This window comes from Xenopus laevis, chromosome 3S (assembly GCF_017654675.1).
Source record: "Xenopus laevis strain J_2021 chromosome 3S, Xenopus_laevis_v10.1, whole genome shotgun sequence".
In the NCBI taxonomy this organism is placed as follows: Eukaryota; Metazoa; Chordata; class Amphibia; order Anura; family Pipidae; genus Xenopus; species Xenopus laevis.
Genome location: NC_054376.1, coordinates 128,470,766 through 128,487,358, shown reverse-complemented (window position 1 = coordinate 128,487,358; position 16,593 = coordinate 128,470,766). Strand labels below are relative to the sequence as shown.

The 16,593-nt window shown below is 43.6% G+C and overlaps 2 protein-coding genes across 3 annotated transcripts in view; one reads left to right on the top strand and one right to left on the bottom strand.

The window, feature by feature from the left end:
• Positions 1-11,505: 11,505 nt before the first annotated feature.
• Positions 11,506-14,278, top strand: LOC108703538 (transmembrane protein 88). Its single transcript, XM_018239710.2, has 2 exons — positions 11,506-11,918; positions 13,488-14,278. Exons 1-2 carry the CDS (start codon positions 11,673-11,675, stop codon positions 13,722-13,724), a joined length of 483 nt encoding a protein of 160 aa, XP_018095199.2. The 5' UTR covers positions 11,506-11,672; the 3' UTR covers positions 13,725-14,278.
• naa38.S (N(alpha)-acetyltransferase 38, NatC auxiliary subunit S homeolog) overlaps positions 14,048-16,593 on the bottom strand; it is a 9,532-nt gene continuing 6,986 nt past the window's right edge. The window contains 2 exon segments of one of the 2 annotated variants that reach the window (NM_001091072.1): positions 14,048-14,499; positions 15,161-15,332. In NM_001091072.1, coding sequence (NP_001084541.1) covers positions 14,393-14,499; positions 15,161-15,332 — 279 coding nt within the window. In that variant the 3' untranslated portion in view covers positions 14,048-14,392. 2 annotated transcript variants of the gene reach the window in all.

Below are 16,593 nucleotides of genomic sequence, written 5' to 3'. Positions count from 1 at the left end.
CGGATTTCCCACCATTGTTTACAAACGATTGAAGCATAGCGCCAGTGATATACTGTATAGGGTGTGTATACAGTTATGTCTGTATGTGTCCATAGTAGTTGGAGAATTCTAGAGGGGTATTAATCTCTAGGGAGGCATTAAACTGCATTGGCATAAGTCATGGGCAAATGAGCCTCAGCTGGTCAATGTGTGTCCCTACCAATCAGCGCAGGACAACTGGGATAACGTTGCTCTTCTCTGGGTACAGGACCATGTGGAAGGTTTCCAATGTGGGTGGTGGAGGGGGTGGATCTTCAAGACAGAAAACCATGACCTTTGAATTATGATTTGGAATGCTCCGGCTATAGGTTGGTTTTAGTCCCCTACACATTTGTGAGTTTCAGTTGACTAATTTCAAGTGAAGGCACCTTGGTGCACAACAGTTTGGTTGTTTGCTTCAGAGAGAAGCTTCAAATTGTTAATGTCCTCATATAAGATGGGAGTTGGTAGTGGAACAGGGGGTCTCAGGGGAGGAACTGTTATACTCTGGGAGGAACAGGGGGTTTCAGGGGATAGACTGTTATACTCTGGGAGGAACAGGGGGTTTCAGGGGATAGACTGTTAAACTCTGGTGGAACAGAGAGTCTCAGGGGAGGGACTAATATGAAGAAGAAGAAAAAAAGAAGACAAGTGGACATCCACTATGACTGGAGGAAGTAGATTGCACTTGCAGTTATATAGGGTTGTAAGGACAAGCACGTTACCCCCTTGTTCAGTTCATACTACATGTTACTCTGAGGTAGTGTGACTTGCAGATAAACCACCCAATGCTCCAATAAGCTTAATCCTGGCCGAATCCCGAACCAAATCCTGGATTCGGTGCATCCCTATTAAGAATACTCCCACACTTTCAGGTGGTAAGATTTTTTTTTAATAGGCCACTTACTATTATAGAAACCATCTGTTGATTAATTATTCACATTGGATACATAGATTTCCTTTAAATAGCTCCAATTGCCCCGGACAAGAGCTTCAGTCCCATCTTGAGATGTTGACGATGAAGAAAACAAAAACTTGCTTCACACTACCACCAAGCACCCAATCTCAATACCCAATGGAGCACTTTCACAGGGTATCAGTTCTTTGGCCCAGGCTTCCATTCAAGAAGATGGGTCCAGTGAAGCCCACTGGTCATAACATGTCCATTCCTCTGTAGGTATCAGCCTGCTCCCCAGATTAACTGGAAGAACAGGCTGTGGATCCAAACATAGAGAGATACACAAAGGAAACAAGCAAAAAGATAGGGACCAGGTAAGTCTTCACGACCTTCATCCTTTCTCTGTAGGACAACTTCCACTGCTTCCAACGCTGTACTTTAACATTTCCAGCATCCATCTTTTCTTTCCAGTTTTGCCTGCCATCATCTCCTTTCCTATATTTGATCCTAAATCTGAGTTGGGGCTATATAAAATTCCCAGAATGGTAAAGCCGACTCCTCGTTAAAAGACCAGAAAGCTTCTGACATATCCAAGTCTTAGAGACCGCTGAGTAACTTCTTGTTGTCTCAGCACTTTTGCATCTTTTGGGCTCAAGATGCCACCATGATGTACAATCGAGGGCTTAAAGGGCATCCCCATTTCACCCCAACCTCAAAGTTTCCACCTCTTCACCCATTGATAAAACAAAAGCTTAGGCTGACTTTGTACAAAGCGGAGAGCCATCTAATGAAGGTTCCTTGGATGTCATACTTTATCTGATACTTGTCTTGATCTACTCAAAGGCCTTGGCATGACACAGAAATTGCAGGTAAAGTTGCTGTACCTTGTTGGCCAGTAAAAATGTTACAGGACAACCCTTTTGAAATAAAAAAAAATCACAAAAGTGGTATAAAGGTGATAACATTATTGGCTAACTAATATAATCATAACAAGCTTTCAGAACATTTTAGTTCCTTTTTCAAGCGGATTACACTGAAGCTGTGGTGTTCTCTGGTATATATACAACATTCAGCTCAAAGGTCACATGACCAACAAAAAGGAATATCAATCTGTGTGTGAGGTGTAAAGTCATTTACGAGGGGATCTGCAAGAGACAAGCAGATAAGGTACAAGATAATGTGGGTCAAAGAGGCTGAGTATAAATTAGGGCTGAATAATTGGAGTGTAGAATCAAAGGAATTCCATATGATCTCTTAGTCCATATCCAGACATGTTGGTATTTGTGATCTGGTTCAGTCCTTTCTTAGTCCAAATAATTAGCCATAAATCCAAGGCCCAGGTTTAGTCCATTCTTCAGAGAATTGAAAGTTTCCATTAATTTATATTCCCACACTTTTCTTTCATTATCGGTTTTAAAATTGCCCTTAAGAACCAAAATTCTTAGATCCTTTATGGAGTGATGAGGCCATTGAAATGATTTCCTATTGGTTTGTCCAGTTTTTTATTGGTTATAGTGAATGGGTGGTGATTATTTCTCTTTCTCAGACTTTGCCCAGTCTCTCCTATATATACAGTCCCCCTGTTATGCATTTAGTGCATTGTATTAAATACACCACATTGGAAGTAGAACAGTTGTAGTGACCATGGATGTTGTATTCCTCTAATTTGTCTGGAATTGGTATTTTGTCTGAAGTCAAGATGTGTGGGGGCAGGTTTTGCATTGTATTTTGCCACAGGGGTATGTTCCATTTTTGGTGAGTTTGCAATAAGGCCCTTGTTGTTATTAGTGACTTTAGGTTGGGAGGCTGAATGCTGGGAGTGGTGGGTCTGGGAATGTGCTTTTTAGCCTCTCGTCCTTAGGAAGTGTACCTTGTAGATCTCTGGCTATTTTTCTGAGGGTCCTTAGTTGTGGATTGTATGTGACCACTAGGGGAACCCGATTCATTTCAGGTTTTTGTTTATATTGTAGAAGGTGAGTTCTGGGGATCCCGATGGCTTCATGAATGTATTGATGTACAATCATGGGGTTGTAGCCCCTGTTGATGACGTCTGCTTTGAGTGTTTTGAGGTGGTGATTCTTTTTATCGGTGTCGGAACATATACGATTGTACCGTAAAGCTTGGCTGTAGATCATTGAGTGTTTAGTGTGGTCAGGGTGAAAGCTGTCGTACATCAGATATGATGGTTTGTCCATTGGCTTGAGATATATGGTGGTTTGAATAGTATTTTCCCTGATGTGAATGTTTGTGTCCAGAAAGTGGATGTGAGTGGGAGAGTAGTTCATTTTCAAATTGATTTTTGGATGAAAGTCTTGAAACTGTTTGTGAAACTGAATAATTTCTTGTTCCGTATCTGTCCAGATTATGAATATGTCATCTATATAGCGGAGGTATCTCAGAGGCTTGGTGTTGCAGGTGGAGAGGAAGTCCTCTTCTAGGTTGGCATACTGGGGTGCAGAGCGTGTACCCATACTGGTTCACATCCGTTGATGTAAACTCAATCAGTTGTACAACAGCTTGGGATGGTAGATCATTCTTTTCCAGCAATGTTTAGCAGGCATCTATACCATCCTTGTGTGGAATGTTTGTATATAATGATTCCACATCTATTGTTGCCAAAATGGTTCCCTCTGGAAGTGGTCCTATGTCTGCAAGTTTGTGTAGCAGATCAGTTATGAGACAGAAAGGATCAGCCAATGTTTTGGGCTTTGTATAATTGTAAGGCTTTCCTTCTTAGAAGGATCGTCCCAAATACGCTCCATCCCATCACCATGTTGCATTGAACACGGAGCAAGATACTAATGACTTTATAAAGGGGATGAGAAGCATCGATTTACCTGTTGATAATATAATAGTCACAGCGGAAGTTCAAAGGCTGGACATGTGCAAGGTTGGAAATCAATGGGTCCCACCCACGTATGCCAATGAGTATATGTTTTTGGATTTGCTTAATGCCCCAAATAGTCCAGTTGAGTTGCCATTAAAGGGGTTAGTATGATAGTATGATATAGAGAGGGATATTCTGAGACAATTTGCAATTGGTTTTCATTTTTTATTATTTGTGGTTTTTGAGTTATTTAGATTTTTATTCAGCAGCTCTCCGGTTTGTAACTTCAGCCATTGGGTTGCTAGGGTCCAAATTATCATAGCAACCATGCACTGATTTACAAATTCTGTCGGCCAATTGGATGTGACAGTTTATAAAAAGGAGTGTTATTCTAGATGAAGGCAACGATCCGGAATCCATCGATTGAGGAGGATACAAAGAATTGGGTTGTGTCTGTAAATGGTCACTGCATTTCTATAGGGGAAAGTGCAGGAGAGGAAGTAATGAATTGTATTATATAAGTTAATTAATAGAAAGGGGCGGGAACTGATTTAAAGCATTGTGACATCATGAAGGAGCAGTTAAGCTGTGCCAATAAATATACCAGATATAACACAAGCCGCAGGCAATTATTGTCCGTACACGGACAAGTACATAAACCATAGGGTCTACATTAATTGGGGTACGACAGTCGGGCAGTTAAAGGAGACAATAGGAATGTGCTGCTTGGGACCCCAAAAAGGAGAAAGATATGGTGGAAAAGAAACCTGATAAGATTATTGGGACATTGCCCAGCAAAGGTCAGTTTGGGTGGAGACCACACGTTCCATCAATATTTAGATGTTGGCCAATAGATTAGTGAGACACAAAGGGGTGCTGACACAGGCACCCAGCTTTTTATTAAACATGAGACTGCTGGGAAACACGAGAGGGGCAAAGGCAAACTTCCCCTTTAATCACCAATTGGCTTCTGGATTGAGCCAAAACTTGATTCAGTGGTCACTGTAGGAATCTACATAAATGCATTCTGTGTAATCTCAGGTCTCCACCCAGTGGCAATCATTGCTCATTACAAGCCCCACGCTGGAAACTCTATTTAGGCACCGAGTTTCTATTCCACCACGTATGTGACAGTCAGGGCCACTCCTGCTATGAGGGATGTGAGAAGCCTCAGGTGGCAGCAAGTGGCCAGTTACAAGGGGCGGCAATTGTCCAATCGCTGATCAACATGTCATAGTCCTGCCCCTGTGATGACACTGTAGTGTCCTGTGACATCACTATTCTGTCCTATGGCATCGCTGGCTGTCACAGTAGGGTAGAGATCCACATTCTATACAGTAGTGTTGTCCAACTGGCGGCCCACGGACACATTATGGCCCCTCACATGAAAGTCTCCCAGCTGTGTCTGATTACCTTGTGTGAGATTTACAAGGTATCAGTACAGAGATTAAGTGGCCCCTGTATTATTTACACCTCAAATTCACACCTGTTACCCCCCTGTATTGTTCACCCCTGTGACCCCTCTATTGTTTCTATCCTAAAGCCCCTGTACTGTTCTACCTGAGACCCCTCTATTGTTTCTATCCTAAAGCCCCTGTACTGTTCTACCTGAGACCCCTCTATTGTTTCTATCCTAAAGCCCCTGTACTGTTCTACCTGAGACCCCTCTATTGTTTCTATCCTAAAGCCCCTGTACTGTTCTACCTGAGACCCCTCTATTGTTTCTATCCTAAAGCCCCTGTACTGTTCTACCTGAGACCCCTCTATTGTTTCTATCCTAAAGCCCCTGTACTGTTCTACCTGAGACCCCTCTATTGTTTCTATCCTAAAGCCCCTGTACTGTTCTACCTGAGACCCCTCTATTGTTTCTATCCTAAAGCCCCTGTACTGTTCTACCTGAGACCCCTCTATTGTTTCTATCCTAAAGCCCCTGTACTGTTCTACCTGAGACCCCTCTATTGTTTCTATCCTAAAGCCCCTGTACTGTTCTACCTGAGACCCCTCTATTGTTTCTATCCTAAAGCCCCTGTACTGTTCTACCTGAGACCCCTCTATTGTTTCTATCCTAAAGCCCCTGTACTGTTCTACCTGAGACCCCTCTATTGTTTCTATCCTAAAGCCCCTGTACTGTTCTACCTGAGACCCCTCTATTGTTTCTATCCTAAAGCTCCTGTACTGTTCTGCCTGAGACCCCTCTATTGTTTCTATCCTAAAGCCCCTGTACTGTTCTGCCTGAGACCCCTCTATTGTTTCTATCCTAAAGCCCCTGTACTGTTCTACCTGAGACCCCTCTATTGTTTCTATCCTAAAGCCCCTGTACTGTTCTACCTGAGACCCCTCTATTGTTTCTATCCTAAAGCCCCTGTACTGTTCTACCTGAGACCCCTCTATTGTTTCTATCCTAAAGCCCCTGTACTGTTCTACCTGAGACCCCTCTATTGTTTCTATCCTAAAGCCCCTGTACTGTTCTACCTGAGACCCCTCTATTGTTTCTATCCTAAAGCCCCTGTACTGTTCTACCTGAGACCCCTCTATTGTTTCTATCCTAAAGCCCCTGTACTGTTCTACCTGAGACCCCTCTATTGTTTCTATCCTAAAGCCCCTGTACTGTTCTACCTGAGACCCCTCTATTGTTTCTATCCTAAAGCCCCTGTACTGTTCTACCTGAGACCCCTCTATTGTTTCTATCCTAAAGCCCCTGTACTGTTCTACCTGAGACCCCTCTATTGTTTCTATCCTAAAGCCCCTGTACTGTTCTACCTGAGACCCCTCTATTGTTTATACCCTAAAGCCCCTGTACTGTTCTACCTGAGACCCCTCTATTGTTTCTATCCTAAAGCCCCTGTACTGTTCTACCTGAGACCCCTCTATTGTTTCTATCCTAAAGCCCCTGTACTGTTCTACCTGAGACCCCTCTATTGTTTCTATCCTAAAGCCCCTGTACTGTTCTACCTGAGACCCCTCTATTGTTTCTATCCTAAAGCCCCTGTACTGTTCTACCTGAGACCCCTCTATTGTTTCTATCCTAAAGCCCCTGTACTGTTCTACCTGAGACCCCTCTATTGTTTCTATCCTAAAGCCCCTGTACTGTTCTACCTGAGACCCCTCTATTGTTTCTATCCTAAAGCCCCTGTACTGTTCTACCTGAGACCCCTCTATTGTTTCTATCCTAAAGCCCCTGTACTGTTCTACCTGAGACCCCTCTATTGTTTATATCCTAAAGCCCCTGTACTGTTCTACCTGAGACCCCTCTATTGTTTCTATCCTAAAGCCCCTGTACTGTTCTACCTGAGACCCCTCTATTGTTTATATCCTAAAGCCCCTGTACTGTTCTACCTGAGACCCCTCTATTGTTTATACCCTAAAGCCCCTGTACTGTTCTACCTGAGACCCCTCTATTGTTTATACCCTAAAGCCCCTGTACTGTTCTACCTGAGACCCCTCTATTGTTTCTATCCTAAAGCCCCTGTACTGTTCTACCTGAGACCCCTCTATTGTTTCTATCCTAAAGCCCCTGTACTGTTCTACCTGAGACCCCTCTATTGTTTCTATCCTAAAGCCCCTGTACTGTTGTACCTGAGACCCCTCTATTGTTTATACCCTAAAGCCCCTGTACTGTTCTACCTGAGACCCCTCTATTGTTTATACCCTAAAGCCCCTGTACTGTTCTACCTGAGACCCCTCTATTGTTTCTATCCTAAAGCCCCTGTACTGTTCTACCTGAGACCCCTCTATTGTTTCTATCCTAAAGCCCCTGTACTGTTCTACCTGAGACCCCTCTATTGTTTCTATCCTAAAGCCCCTGTACTGTTCTACCTGAGACCCCTCTATTGTTTATACCCTAAAGCCCCTGTACTGTTCTACCTGAGACCCCTCTATTGTTTATACCCTAAAGCCCCTGTACTGTTCTACCTGAGACCCCTCTATTGTTTCTATCCTAAAGCCCCTGTACTGTTCTACCTGAGACCCCTCTATTGTTTCTATCCTAAAGCCCCTGTACTGTTCTACCTGAGACCCCTCTATTGTTTCTATCCTAAAGCCCCTGTACTGTTGTACCTGAGACCCCTCTATTGTTTATATCCTAAAGCCCCTGTACTGTTCTACCTGAGACCCCTCTATTGTTTCTATCCTAAAGCCCCTGTACTGTTCTACCTGAGACCCCTCTATTGTTTCTATCCTAAAGCCCCTGTACTGTTCTACCTGAGACCCCTCTATTGTTTCTATCCTAAAGCCCCTGTACTGTTCTACCTGAGACCCCTCTATTGTTTCTATCCTAAAGCCCCTGTACTGTTCTACCTGAGACCCCTCTATTGTTTCTATCCTAAAGCCCCTGTACTGTTCTACCTGAGACCCCTCTATTGTTTATACCCTAAAGCCCCTGTACTGTTCTACCTGAGACCCCTCTATTGTTTCTATCCTAAAGCCCCTGTACTGTTCTACCTGAGACCCCTCTATTGTTTCTATCCTAAAGCCCCTGTACTGTTCTACCTGAGACCCCTCTATTGTTTCTATCCTAAAGCCCCTGTACTGTTCTACCTGAGACCCCTCTATTGTTTCTATCCTAAAGCCCCTGTACTGTTCTACCTGAGACCCCTCTATTGTTTCTATCCTAAAGCCCCTGTACTGTTCTACCTGAGACCCCTCTATTGTTTCTATCCTAAAGCCCCTGTACTGTTCTACCTGAGACCCCTCTATTGTTTCTATCCTAAAGCCCCTGTACTGTTCTACCTGAGACCCCTCTATTGTTTCTATCCTAAAGCCCCTGTACTGTTCTACCTGAGACCCCTCTATTGTTTATATCCTAAAGCCCCTGTACTGTTCTACCTGAGACCCCTCTATTGTTTCTATCCTAAAGCCCCTGTACTGTTCTACCTGAGACCCCTCTATTGTTTATATCCTAAAGCCCCTGTACTGTTCTACCTGAGACCCCTCTATTGTTTATACCCTAAAGCCCCTGTACTGTTCTACCTGAGACCCCTCTATTGTTTATACCCTAAAGCCCCTGTACTGTTCTACCTGAGACCCCTCTATTGTTTCTATCCTAAAGCCCCTGTACTGTTCTACCTGAGACCCCTCTATTGTTTCTATCCTAAAGCCCCTGTACTGTTCTACCTGAGACCCCTCTATTGTTTCTATCCTAAAGCCCCTGTACTGTTGTACCTGAGACCCCTCTATTGTTTATACCCTAAAGCCCCTGTACTGTTCTACCTGAGACCCCTCTATTGTTTATACCCTAAAGCCCCTGTACTGTTCTACCTGAGACCCCTCTATTGTTTCTATCCTAAAGCCCCTGTACTGTTCTACCTGAGACCCCTCTATTGTTTCTATCCTAAAGCCCCTGTACTGTTCTACCTGAGACCCCTCTATTGTTTCTATCCTAAAGCCCCTGTACTGTTCTACCTGAGACCCCTCTATTGTTTATACCCTAAAGCCCCTGTACTGTTCTACCTGAGACCCCTCTATTGTTTATACCCTAAAGCCCCTGTACTGTTCTACCTGAGACCCCTCTATTGTTTCTATCCTAAAGCCCCTGTACTGTTCTACCTGAGACCCCTCTATTGTTTCTATCCTAAAGCCCCTGTACTGTTCTACCTGAGACCCCTCTATTGTTTCTATCCTAAAGCCCCTGTACTGTTGTACCTGAGACCCCTCTATTGTTTATATCCTAAAGCCCCTGTACTGTTCTACCTGAGACCCCTCTATTGTTTCTATCCTAAAGCCCCTGTACTGTTCTACCTGAGACCCCTCTATTGTTTCTATCCTAAAGCCCCTGTACTGTTCTACCTGAGACCCCTCTATTGTTTCTATCCTAAAGCCCCTGTACTGTTCTACCTGAGACCCCTCTATTGTTTATATCCTAAAGCCCCTGTACTGTTCTACCTGAGACCCAGACTGAAACTGCCACATTGTTCTCCTGTTCACACTTTATACAAAATGCTAATGGGGCCCCAGCACTGTGTCACTGTATGTAGTACATATTAGACTGAGAGCTTTCCCTGTCTCCTGCTCTCTTCTGTCTTCCCTCCCTGTGTGTCTCATACTCTGCCTGGTCCCCCAGTCCCTCTATTGCCTGTGCCGGGGGGGGGGGGGGGGGGGGGGGGGGGGGGGTCAGAGTCTGTTTTATCTCAAACTTGTACATCTAACCCTGCTCAGTCTCACCTCTCCTCCAGCTCTGAACTACAACTCCCAGCATCCCACAGCAGCGAAGGCCACAGTTCCTACTGAATTGTGCTTAGTACAGGGAATACCTATGCTGCCATAGTTTTATGGGATCTCTCTGTACAGACTATGAGCAAACTTAGGGGACTGTTCCTGCTGAATTGTGCTTAGTACAGGGGAATACCTATGCTGCCATAGTTTTATGGGATCTCTCTGTACAGACTATGAGCAAACTTAGGGGACTGTTCCTGCTGAATTGTGCTTAGTACAGGGAATACCTATGCTGCCATAGTTTTATGGGATCTCTCTGTACAGACTATGAGCAAACTTAGGGACTGTTCCTGCTGAATTGTGCTTAGTACAGGGAATACCTATGCTGCCATAGTTTTATGGGATCTCTCTGTACAGACTATGAGCAAACTTAGGGACTGTTCCTGCTGAATTGTGCTTAGTACAGGGAATACCTATGCTGCCATAGTTTTATGGGATCTCTCTGTACAGACTATGAGAAAACTTAGGGGAATAGCTATGCTGGTATAATGTCTCTATGGGGAGTAGCTGTATATATATATATATATATATATAATATCAAAACAGGGGGGTTGTGGGAGCACTCTAAAGGCTTTAAAGTATATATATAAGTATAATAAATGCTATTGCATATGTACCCAAAACAGGGGTTATTTTGTTACAAAGTTATGATCATAAAATTGATAAGCCACCATACCACGTCAAGGTAAACCCCGAATATATATATATATATATATATATTCTCTGAAGAACCAGCACTCCCATATATAAAAATACAAGTTTTTATTTCTGTTGCATTCCAACGTTTCGGTCCCTGTTGGGACCTTTCTCTTCAGAGAATATAAATACATATACTTTAACCGCGCACCCCAGCCATACCAGAGTGCATTGGAGTGCGGATACTCATTGGAACGTGAATATATATATATATATATATAGAGTCCCACAGTGCCTGCACTCAAACCAAAGGATGAAGCCAGAGGTGCACGATCCAAATGTAATTCATATATGGAAAGAAGATCAGCACTCACTGTAGTTTTGGTGAAATTGTGTTGATTTATTAATCAAAAATCACATCTTATCCGACGTTTCGGATGTGGACCGAAACGTCGGATAAGATGTGATTTTTGATTAATAAATCAACACAATTTCACCAAAACTACAGTGAGTGCTGATCTTCTTTCCATATATATATATATATATACACATACATACACACACGAGTGCTAAGTGGTACATTACAAATATACAGATCAGATAAACCAACAATCTGGAACTGCAGATTTATAACAGAATTTAAAGAGACGGCAGCGCCACACACAGAGGAGTATTTCATGCTGAGTTTAGAGGAAGACACTCTGAGGTCACTCCAAGACCGCCGGGATCATGACATCATAAGGTGGTACATATTACCTGTCGTATTCATTATCCCACCACTCACCTATTGGGGTGAGATACACTATTGTCTGTACTGGGTGCTACATGGACCAAGGGAGGGGGCGGAGCAACTGCAGGGAAGCAGTGGGTGCTGCAGTATCTGGGATAGGAGCCAGGTTGTATATTGGGGGGTTGGTTGGGGGGGGCTTCACATTCCTGAGAGTGAGCAGAGCATTAGGGGGAGTGAGCTGCATTCCTATAGATAAGGATGGGGAGGGGGGCAGGGAGTTGTTCCAGGAGTTGCATGAGACAGTGTTGCAGTTGGCAGTTGATCAGTACAGGCAGTTGCACCACCAGAGATTGATGTCCCACTCAGACGTGAGCCTGGCAGTAGTGGGAGGTGATGATGCACTCGCCCTGCCCCCTCCTTATACCCCGGGGCCCCCCGTGCCCAGGGAACCCCTGGATTGTTGGGCTTGTGCCGTTCTCATCACCGCCCATAACCTGCTGGTGGGATGCGCCAACCTACTGATATTTGTGCTGCTGTGCGGAGGAGCCCTCCTGCCTGCTGCTGCCATGCTGCTCTACGGCTTGTTGTGCCACCCCCGGGTAAGTGCCCACCTACTGGGCTGGAGGGGGAGGGAACAGCTACACTAGTGAGGGGCAGATTTATCAAGGTTCAAACTGAAAATTCAAATTTGAAATGTCTTGTTTTTTTATGGTCATAACTGTCAAATTCGATAAATTTGATTCGAGTTTTTAAAAAAATTCACTTTGATTTTCGAGATTTATCATGCTCTTGTCCTTTTTTTTTTTTGTATCAATAATTTTTATTGAGGAAATCGTGTATAACAACAAAGTCGGCAGCATTGTTACAGGTACTACATAAATACAGGTAGTATCGAAAATGTTTCTGTAGCGAACAATAAAACAGCTGTGGCCAACCATAACAACAAGCATAGTACAGAGCATGAATACTGAACATGTGTCAAGGCTAAATAATACGAAGAGTAAACAGTACACGTTTCCCTTTTTACATAGAATTCAAGAGAAAAAGGAAAAGCTACAAAACATAGGGCCGAGAAAAGAAAAGCAAAAAGAAAGGGAAAAAGAAAAAAGGGGGGGGGGGTTAAAGTCCACTGCCGTAGCAACCCAGGCTATATGAGTGGGATGCTCTTGTCCTTTAACTCGAATTCGACTATTCGCCACCTAAAACCTGCCAAATTGCTGTTTAAGTCAATGGGAGATGTCCAGAGATCAATTTGTTGATGTTTGCAACTTTCCTGATATTCATTTTTTTTTTTGGATTTCTTCAAATTCGAATTGAATTCGGGCTTTCGGCCGATTCCATTCATCCGAGTTAAAAAAATTTGATTTTAATCGATACATTTCGTTTGGTCGAATTTCAAGTTCATGGGAGTTTTAAAAAAATAAATAAATAAAATCGACCCTTGATAAATGTGCCTCTAGATGCTCATTATCTGTATTATATAGTCTTGCCCATGGGTCACCACCCCTAGAATCCAGCTTTATCTGCAGCCAATCAGCACGGAGCTTGCATCACTACAGGGCATACGCCTGTATAAAAGCACATTTGTCAGTGGCTATAGTTATGGGTTATTGGCATGTACCACTTTGTTGGGTAGGGGTGGCTGTTCCTCTGGGTCATGGCGGTCTCGCTGTATGATTGGATGGTTCCGTGTATGTATAGAGAGTGCTGTGAAGTTCACTAGGCATTATATGAGGAGGGGGACTGTAGCAGTAGTAGGTACAGCCATCTGGCTAACAGAATCACTGGCACACGTGGCAATTAAGGTGCCGGGTTACCCCGTGCTCTTTATTGTGCGGACGTGCAACGTTTCGGGGTGACAACCCCTTTATCAAGCATGATAAAGGGGTTGTCACCCCGAAACGTTGCACGTCCGCACAATAAAGAGCACGGGGTAACCCGGCACCTTAATTGCCACGTGTGCCAGTGATTCTGTTTGCCTAGTACGTATTCCTGGGGGTTGCCGTGCCCTCTACACTGTGCACCGGGCTCAAACTATCAAACTGTGAGGAGAGTGTGCGCTGCTTCATCCAAGTTCCTGCACAGCCATCTGGCTGCCAGCAGAGGTGGCTGAGACGTCCTACAGTATTATATTATTATTATATCTCGTCCCTTTTCTGTCCTTTCAGTTCCGCCGCCCCACGGAGCCGCTTTGCTCTCCCCTCCTGACCCCCGCCGCCTGCACTGCGCTTCTGGTCTTTGGAGTCATCTTGTTGCTTCCGCTGCTGATTCTTGGCCTCGCTGCTTACGCTCGTCTGGCCCGGAGCCTGCAGTTGGTCTCTTGCTTCCTGCCCTACAGTCGCGCTGTCTACCAGCGCCAACAAGAGGCCAAAGGCCGACCTCAGGAGAGCAAAGCCTGGGTGTAAGGCCCAGTGCAAGCAAGTGACTGTGGATGACATCATTCTGCTTATGACATCACTGCTTTAACTCCCGTCATACACAGCCCTCTCTTGGGTCTCTTGAGGAACAGGGACAGTCCTGGATGTCTGTGATATCATGGCGCTTTCCATGACATCACACAAAAACCCTGCAGGCCACTTCCATTTTAAAGGGGAAGTTGAACTGTTTGCATGGCCTGGATGAATCTCATCTTTCTGTTCTTCAGTTGAATGTAACCGACAGGGTCACTGACCCCCAGCATCCAAGAATATACTCACCCCTCCGTGTAATAACGAATGTCATGTGTTTATTGTAAGCCAAATGATTTTTTTATTGGGCGGAATTTGAATATAAAATACAGTTTATTTCCCTTTTCACTGTTTAACATCCGAATATTTGTTGCGGGGAGTCACATGGCCGGAGCTGTAATTGTCATGTATGGGGGAGGGGTCATGGTCATTAGTGGGGCCCCTGTATCGCCTCTGCTGGAAAGAACAAGGTCCTGCCCCTTTAGCAATGGATTTAATACAATAATTACCAATTGACAAAACACACACAACAACCCTAGCCTCAGGGGCGGGCACTGTACTCAGGGGGCGGGCATTGTACTCAGGGGTTGGGCTTCCCAAAGAACACAGATACAATGGTCCCAATATTAGATATACTGCGGGGAGGTCTCCAGCTCCACTTGGATGGACACAATGTGATGCCCGGGCACCATGGCCAGACCCAGCACCCGCGGCTCCCGAATACGAAATGAGTCTGTGGAGGGGGAGAAAAAGCTACATGAGAATAAACAATGTCCCCAGGTCTGGCAGCTCCTCCCCCCGGGTGCTCGTCTAGTCGCCCCAATGTTTTGCAGCCTCTATAGTTGCCCAGTGGCTGCACATAGCAATACAGAGTATATCAGCAATCACTGTGCCCTGTATATAGTGTTACTGTGCCACTCATTATAACCAGACAGGGGCGATATGGACCGAAATATGGCTCCGCCCACGTGTCTCCAGGGCAGAAAAGCAAATAATAAACGGATTATTGAAATTTCTGGCAGTTGGCGATCAGTGGCGTAACTAGAAATTACTGGGCCCCATAGCAAATTATTTTTAAGGTCCCCAAAATGTCTAGAGGTTGGCCTGTTTTACCAATATTTATTGAATATTTAATTAATTAGGGCCTTGTGGGGCCCCTATGCTTCCTGGGCCCCCCTGCAGCCGCAGGGTCTGCTTCCTCTGTAGTTACGCCACTGTTGGCGATGCTGTGACACTTGGCACGGGGACGGAGCTGTATAGAAAAGGAAATACAGGAGAGCCAATCAGAAGTGAGAAATAAGAGTAAGAAGTGATCAGCCAATTAAAAAGCATATGTCTTGGCGTTTAAGTTACAGCTGATGATAAAAGCCTGCCCCACCATCCCTAGAACTTACCGGAGGGCCGCAGAAACTCCTGGGCGGAGCCCAAGATGACATTACAGTCTCTGTCAGTACAGAGGAAACAGCCAATCAGAGAGCGGCCGTCTGTCATTTGGATCCTCATGTTCCGGTTCAGCAAAGACTCCAACTTGTGTCGGGCAGTGTCCCCCGACTCCACATCTGAGTCCTGTAAGAATTAAATACCCTCAGATTATTGACTTTCTACTGTACTGTTTACACTATATATGTAAACTATAGACCCCAACTATACACTATATACACACACACACCAACTATACACTATAGACACCAACTATACACTATATACACACCAACTATACACTATATATACACTATATATACACCAACTATACACTATATACACCAACTATACACTATATATATACACACACACCAACTATACACTATAGACCCCAACTATACACTATATACACACACACACCAACTATACACTATATACACCAACTATACACTATATATACACCAACTATACACTATAGACCCCAACTATACACTATATACACACACACACCAACTATACACTATATACACACACACACCAACTATACACTATATACACCAACTATACACACCAACTATACACTATATATACCAACTATACACTATATATACACACACCAACTATACACTATATATACCAACTATACACCAACTATACACTATATATACCAACTATACACTATAGAAACCAACTATACACTATATATACACCAACTATACACTATATATACACCAACTATACACTATATATACACCAACTATACACTATAGACACCAACTATACACACCAACTATACACTATATATACACCAACTATACACTATAGACACCAACTATACACTATAGACACCAACTATACACTATATATACACCAACTATACACTATATATACACACACACCAACTATACACTATATATACCAACTATACACTATATATATATATATATACACACACCAACTATACACTATAGACACCAACTATACACTATATATACACCAACTATACACTATATATACCAACTATACACACCAACTATACACTATATATACACCAACTATACACTATATACACACACACCCACACCAACTATACACTATATATACCAACTATACACTATATATACACACCAACTATACACTATAGACACCAACTATACACTATAGACACCAACTATACACTATAGACACCAACTATACACTATAGACACCAACTATACACTATATATACACCAACTATACACTATATATACACCAACTATACACTATATATACACCAACTATACACTATATACACCAACTATACACTATAGACACCAACTATACACTATATATACACACACACACCAACTATACACTATATATACACACACCAACTATACACTATAGACACCAACTATACACTATA

Coding starts and splice junctions, on each gene's coding strand:
- LOC108703538 (XM_018239710.2), top strand. CDS start 11,673: ATGTCCCACTCAGACGTGAGCCTGGCAGTAGTGGGAGGTGATGATGCA. Junction 11,919..13,487: donor GCTTGTTGTGCCACCCCCGG/GTAAGTGCCCAC, acceptor CTGTCCTTTCAG/TTCCGCCGCCCCACGGAGCC.